The sequence below is a fragment of the Somniosus microcephalus genome, chromosome 10 (assembly GCF_052327205.1).
Source record: "Somniosus microcephalus isolate GS21.2 chromosome 10, FLI_Smic_1.0, whole genome shotgun sequence".
Classification (NCBI taxonomy): Eukaryota; Metazoa; Chordata; class Chondrichthyes; order Squaliformes; family Somniosidae; genus Somniosus; species Somniosus microcephalus.
Window position 1 is genome coordinate 159439591 of NC_140996.1, and position 20274 is coordinate 159459864.

General features: G+C 46.1%; 1 protein-coding gene across 6 annotated transcripts in view; it reads left to right on the forward strand.

Moving 5' to 3' along the window:
* dync2h1 (dynein cytoplasmic 2 heavy chain 1) overlaps nt 1–20274 on the forward strand; it is a 996931-nt gene that overhangs the window by 443460 nt on the left and 533197 nt on the right. For all 6 annotated transcript variants that reach the window (XM_085999037.1, XM_085999042.1, XM_085999039.1 and 3 more), the window contains one exon: nt 2445–2564. In XM_085999037.1, coding sequence (XP_085855163.1) covers nt 2445–2564 — 120 coding nt within the window. The remainder of the gene's footprint in view (nt 1–2444; nt 2565–20274) is intronic.

Sequence of the window (20274 nt, forward strand, 5' to 3'; positions counted from 1 at the left end):
GTCAACCCTTTGAGTGCCATTCCCCAATCAATCCTACCCAACTCGCTCCTCAGACCATCGTAGTTTCCTTTATTTAAATTGAGGACCCTAGTTTCTGAGTCAACTACTTCATTCTCCATCTTAATGAAGAATTCGATCATATTATGACCGCTCCGACCCAAGGGGCCTCGTACAACAAGATTGCTAATTAATCCTTTCTCGTTACATAATACACAGTCTAAGATGGCCTGATCTCTGGTTGGTTCCTCGACATATTGGTCCAGGAAACCATCCCGTAAACACTCCAGGAATTCCTCCTCCACAGTATTGTTACTAATTTGGTTAGCCCAATCTATATGTAGATTAAAGTCACCCATGATGACTGCTGTGCCCTTATTGCACGCTTCTTTAATTTCCCTTTTAATGCCATCCCCAACGTCCGCCTTACTGTTTGGAGGTCTATATACCACGCCCACTAATGTTTTTTTCCCCTTAGTATTTCTCAATTCTACCCATACAGATTCCACCTCATCAGAGCTAATATCCTTCCTTACAATTGTGTTAATCCCTTCTTTAACCAGTAATGCTACCCCTCCTCCCTTTCCTTTTTGCCTATCTTTCCTGAATATCGAATACCCCTGGATGTTGAGTTCCCAGTCTTGGCCGTCCTTGAGCCACGTTTCCGTAATCCCAACCAAATCATATTCGTTTACCTCTATTTGCGCAGCCAATTCATCCACCTTATTACAAATGCTCCTCGCATTAAGACACAAAGCCTTCAGGCTTGTTTTTTTAACGCTCTTAGACCTATTAGAATTATTATTTACTGTGGCCACGTTTGATTTAAACTGTTGATTTCTCTGACTGCCACTTTTGTTTTTCTCCTTCCTATCTTTTGCTTTTATCCTTGTTTTCATTTCCTCTGTCTCCCTGCTCAGGTTCCCAACCCCCTTCCATTTTAGTTTAAACCCTCCCCCACAGCACGAGCAAACACTCCCCCTAGGACATCGGTTCCAGCCCTGCCCAGGTGCGGACCGTCCGGTTTGAACTGGTCCCACCTCCCCCAGAACAGGTTCCAATGTCCCAGGAACTTGAGTCCCTCCTCCTGGCACCATTCCTCTAGCCACGTATTCATCTGAAGTATCCTTCTATTTCTACTCTGACTAGCACATGGCACTGGTAGCAATCCTGAGATTACTACTTTTGAGGTCCTGTTTTTTAATTTACCTCCTAACTCCCTATATTCCGCTTTTAGGACCTCATCCCGCTTTTTACCTATATCGTTGGTGCCTATATGCACCACGACAACTGGCTGTTCACCCTCCCCTTCCAAGATGTTCTGCAGCCGCTCAGAGACATCCTTGACCCTTGCACCAGGGAGGCAACACACCATCCTGGAGTCTCGTTTGCGGCCGCAGAAACGCCTATCTATTCCCCTTACAATTGAATCCCCTATTACTATAGCTCTACCACACTTTTTCCTTCCATTCTGTGCAGCAGAGCCACCCCTGGTGCCAGGAAGTTGGCTGCTGCTGCCTTCCTCTGATAAGCCATCCCCCCCAACAGTACTCAAAGTGGTATATCTGTTGGAGAGGGGGATGGCCACAGGGGATCCCTGCACTACCTGCCTGCGCCTAGTACTCTGCCTGTTGGTCACCCGTTCCCTTTCTTCCTGTCCAACCTCTACCTGTGGTGTGTCCAACTCCCTAAACGTGCTATTCACGATGTCCCGAGCATCGTGAATCCTCCAGCATGCATCCAATCGCAGCTCCAGCGCCGCAATGCGGTCTGTCAGTAGCTGCAGCTGGGTGCACTTCCTGCACATGTAGTTGTCAGGGACACAGGAAGTGTCCCTGAGTTCCCACATCTCGCAGGAGGAGCAGATCACGGGGCCCGGCTTTCCTGCCATGACTTACCCTTTAATTAATTGAGTTTAAATTAAATCAATCAATCCCACTAATTACACTACAGTTAAATAGTTTACCAACAGCCCCCGCTACACCAGAGAGACCTTAGAAACTATAAAACAGAGTTAAAGTTTAAAAAGAGAGAAATACTCACCAACCAATCACTTACCTGCTTCCTGCTGACGTCACACTTGGATTACTTTTTACCTCTCTCCCGGAACCTGGATTGGTATGCCTCTGGTGCTCCCTCGCAGGTCCGCTGCCTCTCCGGTCTCGGGGCTCTGGGCCTCGCTGCCTCGGGCTGCTGTTTAAGTACCTCTGCCGCCTCTGGTGCTCCCTCGCAGGTCCGCTGCCTCTCCGGTCTCGGGGCTCTGGGCCTCGCTGCCTCGGGCTGCTGTTTAAGTACCTCCGCCGCCTCTGGTGACCCCTCGCAGGTCCGCTGCCTCTCCGGTCTCGGGGCTTGTGAAGTGCTTGTGAGTTGTTAATCTTTGTTAATCATAATAATATACACCTTCAAATAGTGCAATATCTTTATCCTTTTTATTTATATTCTTGAAGCTGTTAGCTGTTACCCTACAACATGAGAAACCAGAGCTAGAGGAACGGAAGACAACACTTCTACAACAGGAAGAGGAGAAAAAGATTCAACTAGCAAAGCTTGAAGATTCTCTGCTGGAGGTATCATAAATAGAAACTTGTATATTTACATCAATATATTTAACGAGAGACCTGCATTTAAAATCACACTAATATTGTAGCAATACAGCTGCGTTGCCCCAGAAATTTGCACAATTTCAAAATCCATTAAATTTATATTTTTGTCTTTGTAAAAAGGCAAACCTTTTACTGTTTGAAGATGTCGAAGAGTGGTATATTTTTTGTACGATGATTTCACATAACATATGATTTGCACACAATTCACTTACTGCACTCTGTGTTTTGGAAGTAAGCAAAATGTTTGCCAGCCAAATTATCATTAGGATGGTTCCTTTAAGCAATAACTTTTTTTTTTAAATGCATGTTTACAGGAATAAGGATTTGGAGGGAAAAAATTCCACCAGGGTCTGCTTCATCCAGTTCACATGGATTCCCCCTGCTGGGTACCATTTTTGTGCAAAAAGTCTGTGACTGAATACAGGGAAAGTGTTGTTTACTAAACATTTCTAGTACATATTAAAAGATTGTTTTTTTGGGGGAAAAAATGATTGCACAAATATGCATTTGTTGAACACAAAATTAATTTTAAAAGTGTAGTATTTTTAGATAAACTTTAAAAGGTTGGCATTTCTGGCTACAAACTACTTTGAGTTGTGAAAGGGGTGTTGTTGATAACTCCACAATGCTTGAGTGTATGCCGCCGCCTTCACCCAAGCACATCAAAACCAAATCTTAAATATACATCTAACTTGGAAACCTATTGTTAGTATTTCCAGTTTTGAAAGATACACTGTACCTAGAAATTATTTATAATTTACTGCAAGTTACCACATGGTAATACTGCAGCTAATACCCTCTTGTGCATGTTGTATCTTAAAAACACTAAGATGCAAAAAATCTCTTGACAGTATTAAGAGACAGAATTTGTAATATCTACCTTCAATAAACCTAGACCACATATATTATAAAAAATAATGTTGAGTTATAGGCTGTAACCTAATCTTGAGATTCAGTTGATGTTTATAGGACATCGACTGAATTAATTCCACCATCATGGCAGCACGGTGGCATAGTGGTTAGCACTGTTGCCTCACAGCGCCAGGGACCCGGGTTCAAATCCGGCCTCGGGTGACTGTCTGTGTGGAGTTTGCACATTCTCCCCGTGTTTGCGTGGGTTTCCTCCGGGTGCTCCGGTTTCCTCCCACAGTCCAAAGATGTGCAGGTTAGGTTGATTGGCTATGATAAATTGACCCTTAGTGTTAGGGGGATTAAATACGTGGGGTTACAGGGATAGGGTGGGATATGTGTTGGTGTAGGGATTACGGGGATCGGGTGGGATATGTGTCAGTGCAGGCTTGATGGGCCGAAATGGCCTCTATCTGCACTGTGGGGTTTCTGTGAATTCTGTGAATCATTCTGCCAGCGCAATTTACACTTCATCTAGAGCCATCTTTTGTTTCTTAACCTGTCCCATTACCATCTCCTTTTGCCTTGAATATCTCTTAATCTCTCTCAACCTCTCCTGCCTTCTATCCTATCACAGACCTTCCCTTTTGTTCTTTCACCCCCTCCCCCCCTTTCCCAGCTCCTACACTTGCTTAAAAATCTGTTCCATTTCCTGCTTTTTACCAGTTCTGACGAAAGGTCATCGACCTGAAACGTTAATTCTGTTTCTCTCTTCACAGATGCTGCCTGACTTGCTGAGTTTCTCCAGCATTTTCTATTTTTATTTCAGATTTCCAGCATCTGCAATATTTTCTTTCTGTATTTGTGTGACTGAATTAATTGATTGAGTTGCAGCTTGTGACTCATTTCTAGTTATTTATTTTCTCCTAATAGAAGTGCAGCATCTTTGTTGGATGCAGAAGCAAAGAAGCAAGGAAAGTGAATTGTCTATGATTAACTTTTGCTATCAAAAAGTCAAAATTAATATTAACAAATATTCATTATATTTTAGGATTATTTAGATCCATGAGTCAGTAACTATAGAGAGTATGTTATGGATAATATCAATATTCATCTCAACAACATGGAGACCATAGGAGTAGTCAGTGGTTTAAAAGCGATAGCTCAGGCCTCATGAATTCTTTGAGAAACTTACTACATTAGTGGCAAAGACTATCCTGTGATATAATTTATTGGGATTAACAGAAAGTATAATGTCTGCCTAATGTGAGACTTTTAAAGAAGATAAAGGCTTGTGGATTTAATGAGGGATTAGTTAGCTTTATTGAAAATTGACAGCAGAAAGTGATAACAAATGGGAAAATCTCTCTCTGGCGGGCAGTGACCAGGAAGGTTCACGCTAATCAGCATTGAAACAAATGTGGACAAATTGGATGGGTGGGCTAAGAATGGTAGATGAATAGATGTAGATGATTATAACAGAATGCACACACTTAACCAAGGACACAAGAAATGTGAAGCTTGGGTACAAAGTGAACAAATGTCCTTGAACAAAGATGGAGAAACAAAAAGGAATTTAATGTCATTATTGATCAATCACTAAGGGGGGAATTTTGCCAGCCCTGGGGAGGTGGGTTTGGAGGCGGGACTGCCGGGAAAATGGCAGAATTTGGGGGCGGGTGCCCATCCCGCCCCCAACCCGCCTCCATGCCATCTTCCCAGAAGGCGGGTACCCGACCCACGCTGGGAGCCGCCTCCCCAAGGCGGGAAGGGGATTACAGCCACTTAACTGCCTGTTAACAGGCAGTTAAGAGGATTAGCCCCATTTTACCCCTGTAAGTGCAGGCTTCCCGACGTTGGGAAACCCTGCCAGGGTCACCGAGGCGAGCAGTGGGTCTGCGGGGGTCGGAGGGGTCCAAAAGTGCGCTGTGGAGGTGAGTGATGGGTGCAAGTGTGGAGAGGTAAGTATGTGAGATGAGTGTAAAGTGATAGAAAATGTTTACTTAATTGCTATTGCAATTTTCTACTTGTGCCGGCCCGTTTTACATTGGTAAGATGGTTGCTGTTGTGTATTTTGAATGTTGTATTTGAATTGTCCCACATAGCTTACCGTAGTTGTGATGTGCAATGCACTATGGGAAATAGAGTGCAGGGAGTAGAGAAGATTCTGGAAAGTGATGGCTGTCTCCCGCGTACTCTTTTAATTGTTATACAAGCAAGGTTATTAAACTCTTGAGATTTAACAAAAGTGGCGACGAGGATGGGATCTTGCAATGGTGTGAAGACGAGACGGCGTATAAGGTACTAACGACTTGAGGAAGGGGAGGAAAAGCAGTGAGTAAATCGGGAAGGACATTTATTCAACTGTGAAACGATCTGTGAATTGAAGCACTAAAATACTGATAATGATTTTAGTTGAGTTCAACATTGGAAGGATCCTTAGTGAATGATAATTAGGAGCCTGAGAGAAGGAAAATGGCTGGAATTATCGGTAACATTGGACCGTTTGATGAGAATGTCGAACAATGGAGCTCATACACAGAACGATTTGAATACTTCACACAAGCAAATGACATTGGAGGGAACAAAGTAGTACCTACATTGTTAAGTGTGATGGGACCAAAGACTTTCAATCTTTTGCGTACTTTAGTGCATCCAGATAAACCAGGGACTAAACAATATAGCGAAATTGTGGAGATATTAAAAGGGCATTTTTCACCCAAACCCCTAGTCACAGCTGAGAGGTTTAGGTTCCACAGGCGTAACCAGGAAGAAGGAGAAACAGTGACCATGTTTGTAGCTGCACTAAAAAGACTATCAGAGTACTGTGAGTTTAATGACGTGCTAAATGATACTATAAGAGACAGGCTAGTGTGTGGTATGAGAACTGAAGCCATACAGAAGAGACTATTAATGGAGAGTAATCTGACTCTACAAAAGGCCATTGAAATCAGTATTTCCATGGAATTGGCAGCTAAGGAAGCTCAACAGTTGGGTGCAACAGAAAAAGTGCACAAAGTAAGAACAGAGAGCCAAGGGCCATGCTTCCGTTGTGGCAAAACGGGGCATCTTGCGTCTGTATGCTGGTGTGTGGACATGGATTGCCACAGCTGTGGTAAAAAGGGACATATTCAGTGCGCATGCAGAAATAAAAAGGACACAGAGAAAACGTCAAAGACAGAAGGAAGAAAATAAACATTCAGACAAAAGACAAAGAAGCATGTCCGCTCTGTAGAACAGGACAAAACAGAGGCAAGTGACACTTCAGAGGAGGAACTATTACTGAACGTGCTGACTGTAGCTGGGGATTCGCATGGCTACTGGGTCTCACCCTTGCTAGAGGGGCAGCCTGTGCGAATGCAGATCGATACCAGGGCAGCAGTATCTCTTATGTCAGACAGTCTACAAAAAGACATTAAAGCACCTTCCACTTCAGCCAGCTAACATAGCGTTGAAGACATATACCGGTGAAAGAGTAACCGTGAGAGGTATCGCTGAGGTCACAGTTCAGTTGAATGGGCAAACTAGGAAGTTACCACTCTACGTAGTTAAAGGAAACTACCCCTCCCTGCTGGGACGTTCGTGGATGGAGAGAATAAAATTAGACTGGTTATCAGTCTACATGATGTCACACAATGATCTAGGCTTACCTGCCATCTTAAAGAAACATGCAGGTCTTTAATGGAGAACTGGGTAGCATGAAAGATATTACTGTGAAGCTTCGTATTAAGCAGGATAGCAAACCCAAGTTCATGAAGGCACGACCCGTACCTTATGCCGTCAGACCAAAAGTCGAGGCTGACTTAGAAGCCCTAGTTGAAAGCGGAGTACTAGAATCAGTCAGCGTGAGTGAATGGGCAACGCCCATCGTACCAGTGCTGAAGAAAGGGGGTGGAGTTAGGATATGTGGAGATTTTAAAGTAACTGTTAACCCTGTATTGTCAGTGGAGCAATATCCACTTCCCCATATTGATGATTTGTTTGCGGGACTTGCTGGGGGCCAGAAGTTTAGCACAATCGACCTCTGTCAAGCCTACCTGCAAATGCATGTGGATGAACAGTCACGAGAAATGCTGACTATTGTGACGCACAAGGGCCTATTTAGGTATCGTCGACTTCCTTTCGGAATTACATCAGCTGCAGCGCTTTTCCAACGTGCTATGGACCAGATCCTTAGTGGATTGCCTGGAGTCCAGTGCTACTTAGATGATATCTTAGTTACTGGGTGTGATGACCAAGACCATCTGCGTAACTTGGACGCAACGCTACAGAGACTGAGGGATTACGGAATCAGAGTTCGCAGGGATAAATGCGATTTTTTTTCAGGCATCAGTTGAGTACCTCGGTCATGTGACCGATGCCACAGGCCTTCACAAGGCACCGTCCAAGACCAAGGCAATCGTGGATGCCCCAGCACCTGAAAATATCAGCCAGCTGCGTTCTTTTTTAGGGTTACTGAACTACTATGGACGGTTCATACCGAACCTAGCCTTGATGCTGAGGCCACTGCATTGGTTGCTATGTAAAGACAAGAAGTGGGAATGGACTAACAAGTGCCAGGAGGCGTTCATGACAGCAAAGGACACGCTCCAGAAGTCAGAGGCTTTGACGCATTTTAACCCTTCATTACCAATACAGTTAGCTTGCGATGCATCGTCATATGGTGTGGGAGCGGTCGTTTCTCATATCATGCCAAACGGAGAAGAGAAGCCGATAGCATTCGCATCTAGGACTTTGAACAGAGCTAAAACTAATTACGCCCAAATAGAATGAGAGCACTGAGCATCGTTTTTGGCATTCGCAAGTTTCACCAATATTTGTACGGGAGACAGTTCACCCTACTAACAGATCACCGCCCTCTCACGACCATCTTCGGGCCACATACAGGGATTCTGTCACTTGCTGTGAGCAGAATGCAAAGGTGGGCGCTGCTGTTGTCTGCACACACATTTGATATTAGATATCGTAAGTCTGACCTGCACGGCAACGCCGACGGTCTTTCCAGGTTGCCGCTGCCTGTCACCAAGCCTATGACGCATAGCATGGACATCTGCTATTTTAGGCAGGTGGAGAACACACCTGTTACTTCGACACAGGTCCGACGAAACACCAGAAACGACCCAGTGTTGCCTGCAGTGCTGGACATTATCGTCAGGGGCAAGCTTGACAGCGATGACCCAAACCTGAAACCATGGCCGAGAAATTCGGTGGGCTGCGCCACCAGTTAGCGCCCAAAGAGGGCACTTAGTGGCTTTAGCGCCACTGGCCACGCCCCCCGCAAAATTTAGCGGGGCGCTAATGGCGGCGTTAGCCTGTAGCGCTGCGCCGCCACCGATGACGTCATTGGTGTGCGCAGCGCCCCGCTACCACCCCGATCGCGATATTGGGTCGCGCCCCCCCGATGTAACGCCGGTCGCAATCTGCGACCGGTTCAGGGGGGCCGACCTGCGGCGGTAGTGGCGCTAATTAAAGGGGAGGTGCGGGGCGGCCATTTTTTTTGCTGGCCACCTGCCAGCACCTCCTTGCGCCGCCGTCCCCGGCCTCCTGAGCTCCCCCCCCCCCCCCCCCGGGCAGTGCTGGCTGTGTCCCAAGAGCCCGGCACCTTTCCTCAGTGCCGGGCTCTTTTGCCGGCACTCGCGATCTCTGATCGCGCTGGTGCAGGCCCCTCCCCTTTAAGAAGGGGAGGAAGGCCTGCAGTACCGCAGCGCGCCGTGCCGCAATATTCAGTTGTAGCGCCCCAAGAGGGACGCGGGGCGCCTCGAGCAGCGCCCCGCTTCCATTTGGGGCGCTGAAACTGAATATCGCGCAGGCGCAATCAGCTCCTTCCGGGGCGGAACTTCCGGCGCCCAGGCGAGCTTGGCACCCCAAAGGGCGCCACCGAATTTCTAGGCCCATATCTCTTAAGGAGAAATGAACTGTCGGTGCAGTCTGGATGTTTGCCGTGGGGGAGGAGAGTGGTTATTCCACCATCGCTACGGAAACCAGTGTTACAGCAACTACACTCCGGACACTGCGGAATGGTTCGTATGAAAGAAATAGCGAGGAGCTACTTCTGGTGGCCGGGTATGGATGGACAGATTGAGGACAAAGCTAAAACCTGTTCCTCATGTCAGAGAGTTCGTAATGTGCCACAGCTTGCACCTCTTCACCCCTGGGACTTTCCGGAGGAAGCATGGTACCGCATTCATGTAGACTTTGCATGTTCCTGGTGGCTGTTGACGCACACAGTAAGTGGCCAGAGGTTGTTATAATGAGGTCCACCACCGCTGAGAAGACCATCGAGAAGTTAGGCGAGGTGTTCAGCCGATTTGGATCTCCGATGCAGCTTGTCTCAGACAACGGTCCACAGTGGATGTCACAAGAAATGGCTACATTCCTGCAGGTGAATGGCGTACAACATATCAGGGCTGCACCCTACCACCTTGCGACCAATGGTCTAGCTGAGAGGTTTGTTCAGACCATGAAACACTCTCTCTAAAGGCATTGCAAGGCCAGGGAACGCTTCATCAGCGCCTGAGTAGTTTCCTGTTGAGTTACAGGAACACACCACATGCGACCACACAAGCATCACCTGCCACGCTACTGCTCAAAAGAGAGCTACGAACCAACTTTGACCTGCTGAAACCGCCAAAGGTGAAAGACGTGGTACAGTATCAGCAGGACAAGCAGATCAAGCGACGTGAACAACGCTCCAAAGACAGAGTCTTCAGTCCAGGTGAACATGTGTTGGCACGGAACTACAGTGGTGGACCTAAGTGGGTTCCTGCTACTGTCATTGCACAGACTGGTCCAGTATCCTACACTGTACAGACACCCGAGGACATTGGCTGGAAGAGAGATACCGATCAGCTTCTACGAAGTGCAGCAACACCCACTGAACCACCAACAGCAGTTTATCTGCCTTTGGGTGACGCTGTGGGTCATCCGCCTTCTACACCGAGAGGCTCACCTTCTGAGGAAGCAGCCGCTTCAGCTCCTATCTCATCAGCAAGGGAGACCTGTATACAGGCACCTCAGCCGCCTACACCTGTGTTGACATCACCTGTGAGAGACAATGAACTGGAGAGCCAGGTTGACCGCCGGTATCCTACCAGAGAGTGGCGGCCCCCTATACGTTTGAACTTATAGTTCAGAGGCTTATCCTTTGTGCCTTATTGTGTTATTATTGTGTTTTAAAAATTTTGAATTATTGTGTTTTTAAATTTTGTGGTTCTATTGGGACATCAAATGTAAGAAGAGAGGAGATGTTGTGTATTTTGAATGTTGTATTTGAATTGTCCCACATAGCTTTCCGTAGTTGTGATGTGCAATGCACTATGGGAAATAGAGTGCAGGGAGTAGAGAAGATTCTGGAAAGTGATGGCTGTGAACTGAACTCTGTCTCCTGCGCACTCTTTTAATAGTTATACAAGCAAGGTTATTAAACTCTTGAGATTTAACAGTTGCTAGACCTTGTAATTTTGTGTGTGGTTCTCGCATGCCCGCTGCAAATACGCCCAATACCATTTTACGTCCAGCGCATTTTAGTTGTCCAGGGCGCCTGCCTGAAACCAATGACCACCTAATAAATATATGCTAATGAGTCTCCTGCACCTGACCATGACCCTACTACAATTTTCAACGGCCTCAACGCTGGATCTGCCCACAAATCGTGGGTGGGAACATTCAGGAGGGATGCTGTGGCAGTGGGTGGGAACATTCAGGAGGGATGCTGTGGCAGTGGGTGGGAACATTCAGGAGGGATGCTGTGGCAGTGGGTGGGAACATTCAGGAGGGATGCTGTGGCAGTGGGTGGGAACATTCAGGAGGGATGCTGTGGCAGTGGGTGGGAACATTCAGGAGGGATGCTGTGGCAGTGGGTGGGAACATTCAGGAGGGATGCTGTGGCAGTGGGTGGGAACATTCAGGAGGGATGCTGTGGCAGGGTTATTTAAAGGGATCTCAGCTGCAGATAAGTCCCTGGTTAGTTGTTTTAAACTGATAGTGTGCTATTGTACCTATTTCTGGCTGTGTTGGTTACTGTAGCAGACTGCAAAATTTGTGGCAAGTTATTTGTTGGATGTTAGAGAGAATTTATGCCCAGCGGCTTCCCCACAAACTTTCTTCCAGCAATATGGGTGAGGTAATTGGTCTGCCATTGTAACTAGAGAATCAGGCAGAGGAACAGCATTAAGCAACAGTGGAGAGACCTGTAGGGAGGAGAGGTTGCAGGAAGCATTACCCATGCGCGCTTACAGGACCAGAACATCATTGGCCAACATTTGCGATCGGAGGCTTCCTGCGGGCGGACGCCTCCGATCTGCAAAATGTCTATGAAAGTACCTGGTGGCCTGGGAGGTACGGAGGCTTGCGATCCTGAGCCTCTCGCAGAGCCCCACATATCCCAGGGGTGCAAGCGGTTTGTAGGCACACCTGGGATCACATGGGCTGGCCCAACCATTAAAAGAAGGGAGTCCCCATTCATACTTTTGACAGTTCTATACGTACGGAACTGTCATAAGTATGAATGGAGATCACTTAAAAAATACACTAACATATGAAATTAAAAAAATAAAATTATATATTTAAAATTAATTAAAATGCCATTTAATTAAATATTTTAAACAAAAATTTAATTTAAAAAAGTAATTAAATGTTTTTACAGGGCTAAAATAAACTTACCTTTTTGATGAGTATTTTTAATTTATAAATGAATGATAAAATTTTAATTTTCTCTTTTTTAAAACTCTTATGCTGGTGAAAGCTTTTACCAGGCGTAACAATTTGACAGGCATTCAGCGAGTGGAAATTGTGCAAATAGCGCAACTCTCCACCCGCAGCGGCCCATCTCCCGTGGATGCACAGAATCTGTCGAGAATTCTTGACAGATCGCAAGTGCCGGGTTTCAGCGCATGTGCTTCGCATGCTTAAACCCGGACTTGCACGGCCCCTAACCCGTACGCACCCGTGGAGGTCTGCAATTTTCCATGAGAGAGTCTCCAGATTCATCGTAGTCTGCTACATGCTCCATAACTCTGCCCTTGGAGCCACCTGTGATGCAGCTCGACCATTGGAGGGAGGGGGAAAGAAGTGAATTAGGGCAGGAATGATGCAATTTAAAGGAAGCCTGCATGAGGATGCAAAGGAGGAGCAATCCTGCCAGAGCTGTACATCAGCAGATCATTGAGTAGTGATTTGGCTGAATTAACCCTCCAACCACACACCAAAGTTCTCCTACCATCAGACCCAGTCCTTCGACCCTCCAGATGAATGTTCTCAACCCAAACACCAGCATAGATATTTCTATCACATTACGTGGCATGGTCAACAAATACTCATCCAAAGAATTCAGTCAAAATCTGTTATTTCCAATTGCCGCAAATATTAAAGGTCACCCTCGTGCAATCTTCCAATGCACGTCTTGGGTGCTTTTCCACCTTACTCCCATACTCAAAGGCAAAGTGCATCTCTCTTTTAAGAGATGCAGGCTACCTTTAAATGGCATCATTCCTGGCCAAATTCACTTCTTTCCCCCTCTCTCCAATGGTTGAGCTGCATCACAGGATTCTCCATATTCATAATAATAATCACTATTGCTCTATGTTTGGCCAACAGGAAGTGCAGTTCAATCTTGTGTGTCCTTTCCTCCTCCATGATCTTGTATCTGTGCAGCACTCCATCCAGCAGTCTGAACTTGAGGTGACAGAAATGATCAGGTCAAGGTAAGCGAATTGGAGTCATAGGCAGAAGGGCGATAGAAAAAAAGATGTAGGATCTTATAACCTCTCGATCAGAAAAGTCTTAAAGTGCTTCATGGCAGTGACTGTTATGTAGTCAAATGCACAGCTACTTTGTGCGTATCGTAACCCTGCAAACTGCTTTGAGATGAATTATGTTAATCTCTTTTGGTGGTTGTGTTTGAGAGAGGGCTGTTGATGTGGACACTGCTGTTCTTTGTATAGTACAGGTAGACTATCCTTTATCCGAAAACCTCAGGACCAGCCGTGTTTCGGTTTTAGGAAAATTTTGGATTTCGGAAGGTGCACGAAAACACTTCGGTTTTCAGAGTAATTCGGTTTGCGGGAGTGCGGATAAAGGATGCACTATCCCTTATCCGAAAGGGTGGGGGTCGGCGGGGGGTCGGGGTCGGCGGGGGGGTCGGGGTGGGGGTCGGCGGGGGGGTCATGGTCGGGGGGGGCGTCGGGGTGGGGGTCGGCCAGGGTGGGGGTCGGCGGTGGGTCGGCGGGGGTCGGGGTCGTGCGCACGACTTACGCTGAGCGAAAACACTTCGGTTTTCAGATTAATTCGGTTTTCGGGAGTGCGGATAAAGGATACACTATCCCTTATCCGAAAGGGTGGGGGTCGGCGGACCTTATGAATACCTGAGTGGGATAAATAATGACTATAAATACTGTAGTTACAGGGATAAATACTGTAGTACAGTTTATTTGTAAGGAAAACATTCAGTAAAACTTCAAACATGTACAGGTACAAACTAAGCTAAATACCTGTACATAAACATGCAATAAAGGTACATTACATCTGGCTTGAGGATCTTGGAGAAGAGGGTACATCAGTGTTGTCATCATTGTCATCAGGTTGGAGTTGGACATCTGAAGATGGGCCAGGAACAGGATTCTCAAGTGATGAAGCAGCATTACATCTGGCTTGAGGATCTTGGAGAAGAGGGTACATCAGTGTTGTCATCATTGTCATCAGGTTGGAGTTGGACATCTGAAGATGGGCCAGGAACAGGATTCTCAAGTGATGAAGCAGCACTATGACAGACGGCCTTTTTAAAGACTTCTTCCAGTGTCATCTGTCTCATTAACATTGGTTTCTGTCTAATCAGTCTCTCTTTAATTGAGTAAACTTGCATAATCTCTTGCTCACTGATAAATGCACGTTTTTCAAGGCCAGCAATTAACTGATCACACATTGTCACCATATCGTCTATGGGGATTTTTTCACCTGTGTTCACAATGTCATCATCATCATCACTACTGTCCTCATGCTTGTCTTTATTTAACACCATTTCAGCAATTTCCCCATCACTCAACGAATGCACAACAGGTGCATCATTGTCAATGTTCAGCACTTCTTCGATGTCAGCTTCCTCTAACGTATTTACACTTTTGGATGATAAACCTTTGGCGTAAGTGAGGAGGTTTGATATCATCTTCCCCTGACTGACAGGAACTCCTTCAAACTCGTCATCTGCAGGTCCATCTTCATGAAACATCGTTGAAGGCCAATGTCTGTGCCAAGCATTTGTTAATGTTGGTTTGTCAACATCGTTCCAAGCATTAGCAACTGCATAAATGGCATCCTTAACATTGAATTCTTTCAGGAAGCTTTGGATTCCTTCGCCTCTGTTGATTGCATCAAGCATAGAGTTCAAAAAAACATCTTTATACTTGCTCTTCATGGAGCGTAAAATTCCTTGGTCACAAGGCTGTATTAAAGATGTCACATTAGGGGGAAAGTTAATGCCGAAAACATAACTTTTCACAAGAAGTTCAGGAGGGGGATGTGCGGAGCAGTTGTCCAGGAACAATAAAATTTTGCAGTTTTCTTCCAGTCCAGCTTGCCTGCAATGAGCTCGTGTCGCTGGTACGAAGTGGTTATTGAACCAGTGAGAAAATATTCCTCTGGTTACCCATGCTTTCCTGCTCGCATAATAATGCACAGGTAAATTGCATACACCTTTCAAACATCTCGGATGTTGGCTTTTTCCAATCACTACCAACTTTAACTTGTGTGTGCCTGCAGCATTGGCACACCCAAGAACAGTCAACCTGTCCTTAGCATCCTTAAAACCTGCTGGTGCACTCTCATCAGCCGTTGCTAATGTTTTTCTAGGAACGTAGCGCCAGAACAGAGCTGTTTCATCAGCATTGTAAATTTGTTCAGGACCGAGGTTTTCATCAGATATTATTTTTGCAAACTCATCTATGTAATTTTCAGCTGCTTCATGATCAGCAGAAGCTTTTTCACCACAGATTTTCAGATATTTTATACCATGACGCTTCTTAAATTTATGCAGCCAACCTTCTGAATATTCACACTCAACTTCAATGTTCAGTTCTTCATGGTATATTCTAGCTTGCTTCATGACCATCAAACCAGTCAGTGGCACACGTTCACCTCTGCGTTGTCGAATCCACTCAATCAGCACACGGTCAAGATCTTCATTTTTTGCCCTATGCAATGTTTTCCTACTTTTCATTAGTTTATGGTCATCACTGTCAGTGTAAAATTTCAACAACTTGTCTTTCTGTTTCTTTAAGTCATATACGGTGGGAGTTCCCACACCATATTCTTCAGTAAGATGTCGCACAGACACACCACGATCAAGCTTCTGCAATAACTCCACTTTCTGCGATATCGATAATGAGCGATGCTTCCTTCTCTGCTTCTCACTGTTACCCATTGGGGTATCTGCAGCTCTTTTTAGCATTTTCACAAATTGTTAAAAGCCAGCAAATATGTAAGAGAGCAGCAAATATGTAAGAGAGCAGCAAATATCTAAGAGAGCAGCAAATATCTAAGAGAGCAGCAAATATCACACAGAGCAGCATAACACCTGCGTGGGTCAAGCATCGGCAGCGTCGGGTTATGCTTTGCGCCACTTTCGGCTTTCAGAGGTTTTCTGGTTTCAGATGTGCGGATAAAGGCTGGTACACTATCTCTTATCCGAAATGGGGCGGGGTCGGGGGTGGGGATCGGCAGGGGTGGGGTTCGGCGGGGGGGTCGGGGGTCGGTGGGGGTCGGGTTCGGCGGGGGGGTCGGCGGGGGGTCGGGGGTGGGGGTCGGCGGGGGTCGGGGTCGTGCGCACGACTTACGCTGAGCGATTTCGGTTTTCAGATGTCATACTTTGCGCCACTTTCGGCTTTCAGAGGTTTTCTGGTTTCGAATGTGCGGATAAAGGCTGGTACACTTACGCTGAGCGATTTCGGTTTTCAGAAGTGCGGAAAAATGCTACACTATCCCTTATCCGGCTAGGCCTGTAAGTCGTGCGCCACTCTGGTCATGTCGTGCGCACGACTTACGCTGACCGAAAAAACCTTCGGTTTTTAGAGGGTTTCGGTTTTCGGAAGTTCGGATAAAGGGTAGTCTACCTGTACTATGGGGTCTTGAATGTCCACCTAAACCACTGGAACAACCAAAAAGAGCCTCATGTTGACGTTTCATCTGATGTACTGCACATGCAATATTGAAACCTGCCCTCAGTATTGCAGCCTAGATTCTCCACCTATAAATGGAGTGGGACTTGAACCTATGACCTTATAACTCTGCAACTGAAGTACCACCAAGTGAGCCATAAGATTTGGAACGCCCACGATTGGGAAAATTGTTCAACTGCTTGAGCTATTGGGCCACTTAGAACAAGATGATTTAATTTTTGGAAATTAAATCGTGATTTTTTTTCTTTCTATCTCGGGTGATGTAATTTTTATTTTCACTGTCTACGTCTTTCTATTTCATTCCAAATTCATAAATGTCTGCTGAGAGCTGGGTTGTTATATATTCTAATCTAGTAAATTTGGTTAAAAATTGTAATCGCTTCTGGATCACTTGCTATTTGTCTGTCATGTCCATAACGCCTTCTTTGTGCAAGAACTGTACAATCAACAGCGTTTAAGAGATATAGAACTGAATTCTTCTCCGCTATCCTGTCCGAAATTAGGTGGGATCATGGCGGAAAATGAGGTAAACATGGGTGGTTAGGTCTACTGCCACCTTACTGTCCTCACCTTCATTTCCTCCGAGGGTTGCAAAATTCCAGGAATTTTTAAAAGAGGAAACTTTCCATGGGAATTTTTGGGAATTTATGGGAAGTTTGAGTTTTTTTGCACACTGATGGTTTTTGTCTCTGACCCTTATATTATCTTTGTCATCAAAATAGGCATACTGTTCCATACAAATAAAAAAAGGCTTTCAAAACTTTATTTAGGTTATAATTTTGAACTTTATTGAACCGCCACAAAAAAGACCCATCTAAAATAAAATAAGCCAAGTAAGAAGATAAATATATATTGATTAAGAAATTCCTTAATAATTAAGATTCCATCTCTGTTAGTAATTTTAAGAGAGGACCTGTGGAAAAAAATGAAAGAAATACAAAAAAAAACAATATTATGTTAGCATGTGCTTTTTTGGGCAAAACTCCCAAAATTCCCAAGCTAAACTTCCCGTGGAAAATTTCCAGAAATTTACCGGAAACTTTCCACCCCTTCGCAACCCTGTTTCCTCCCCACTGCTACTGGTCACCCATCTCCTGCCCGCCACATACAAATACCATTAGGGGGAGGGGGCCGAGTTCTCTGCCCATTTCACTCTCATCTGTCTCGGTTACCAGTACCCTGTGGAACCTGGAGATAAGTTCCAGGTAGAGATGGTAGTAGCTCAAGGTCAGTAAATGGAGGGAGAGGGCCTAGTGGAGGGCCCATATACAGTTACCTATGTAGCCCATGGTCTCTACTGAGGCCTTCAAGATTGCACCTCTTTTGACAGGCTTTTCACAGAGAAAGAGAGGATACCGAGCCTTTCTGGTGAAGTTAAGAGAGGTGACTGAAGGCTGAGGAGATGGGTTTTCCAGAGGCTTTTGTAAGTTGAGATGTGGGCTAGTGAAGAAAGTTACAGAGCATAGCTTTCATAGCTGTAAAGGTCATCCTTGCATTAAATTTACTGATTTATTCCAAGTCACTGCCTGCAGCATATGCCACATTAGTCTGTGGGTTGGCCCTTATGCATCAAGCAAGTAACAGCACTCATGTTTGCAAGGGGCAACGCATACATAATTCACCCTGTGCAAAGGAAGCATCAGCATGACAGAGTAGTGAACTTTAATTGGGTGGCAGGTGTTGAACTGCTTTCTTCTCTTAATTCGTTTAGTTACTTTAAACACCAGAGTACACACACATTCAGTTGTAGCAATGCAGGATCAGGTCTTTATTAGGACATCATACTAGAGAGGGTGCAGAGGAGATTTACGAGGATGTTGCCAGGACTGGAGAACTTTAGCTATGAGAAAAGATTGGATGGGCTGGGGTTGTTTTCTTTGGAACAGAAGAGGCTGAGGGGAGACTTGATTGTGGTGTATAAAATTATGAGAGGCCTAGATAGAGTGGATAGGAAGGACCTATTTCCCCTAGCAGAGAGGTCAATAACCAGGGGGCATAGACTTAAAGTAATTGGTAGAAGGATTAGAGGGAAGCGCAGGAGAACTTTTTTCACCTAGAGGGTGGTGGGAGTCTGGAACTCACTTCCTGAAAGAGTGGTAGAGGCAGAAATGCTCATCACATTTAAAAAGTACTTGGATATGCACTTGAAGTGCTGTAACCTACAAGGCTGGAAAGTAGGATTAGGCTGGGTAGCTCTTTTTCGGCCGGCACAGACACGATGGGCTGGATTTTAACTCAGGTGCGGGATGGTGTCGTATTATCTGAATTTCGTGTTTCCCATATGAATGTAAATGGATGTGGGAGATTGATGCAATTTTAACTGAATTGGCCAATTGATTTCCAACGTGTGGGAAGCCTTTGCAAATGGGGTTTTCATGACTGATAGTCCCCTCCGATGATGTCATTATTGCTGCTGCATTTAAGGTCCACAGCAAGCCTTGCTTCTGCAGACTGCCAAGCTTCTTGACTGTGCAGTGTGAGGGAGCTGCAGCAAAAATGACAAGCGGGAGGGCCAGATCAGCTCCTCGCTTTGACGAGGTGGCACTGCACGCATTAGTGGATAGGGCTAGGGCCAACAGGGAGGTGCTCTTCCCTTCATCAGGGAGGAAGAGGCCTCCCACTCAGACCAAGGCAGTGTGGATGCAGGTGGCTGAGGAGGTCAACTCCTTGGGAGTCACCCGCAGAACCTGGATACAGTGCAGGAAAAGATTTCATGACCTTCAGCGTACTGGAAAAGTGAGTATGAATTTCCCATCACCCTCAATCTGATCCCCATTGCCTTTCCTCACCAGCACTCAGCTTTAGCAATCTCTTCCTCCACATCCCACTTGACACTGACATCCATGCACCCTTACCCATTCCCTCTCTCTCTTCTTAGGTAGTCCCTCGGAACCGAGGATGACTTGCTTCCACATTAAAAATGAGTTCTCAGGTGACTGATAAGTCCAATGCGGGACCGACAGTCTCTGTCACAGGTGGGGCAGATGGTGGTTGAAGGGGCGGGTGGGTGGGGTGCTTGGGTTGACGTGCGCTCCTTGCGCTGCCTGCGCTTGGCTTCCGCTTGCTCCCGGCGAAGAGTCTCGAGGTGTTCGGCGCCTTCCCGGATGCTTCTCCTCTTTGTGCGGTCTTGGGCCAGGGATTCCCAGGTGTCGGTGGGGATGTTATACTTTTTCAAGGAGGCTTTGAGGGTATCCTTGAAGCGTTTCCTCTGCCCACCTGGGGCTCTCTTGCCGTGCCGGAGCTCCAAATAGAGCGCTTGTTTTGGGAGTCTCATATCGGGCATGCGGACAATGTGACCCGTCCATCGGAGCTGATTGAGCGTGGTCAGAGCTTCGATTCTGGGGATGTTGGCCTGAGCAAGAACACTGACGTTGGTGTGCCTATCCTGCCAATGGATTTGCAGGATCTTGCGGAGGCAGCGTTGGTGGTACCTCTCCAGTGCTTTGAGGTGCCTGCTGTACATGGTCCATGTCTCTGAGGCATACAGCAGGGCAGGTATCACTGCTGCCCTGTAGACCATGAGCTTAGTGCCGGGTTTGAGGTCCTGGTCTTCAAACACTCTCTTCCTCAGGCGACCGAAGGCTGCACTGGCACACTGAAGGCGGTGTTGGACTTCGTTGTCAACGTCTGCCCTTGTTGACAGTAGGCTCCCGAGGTAT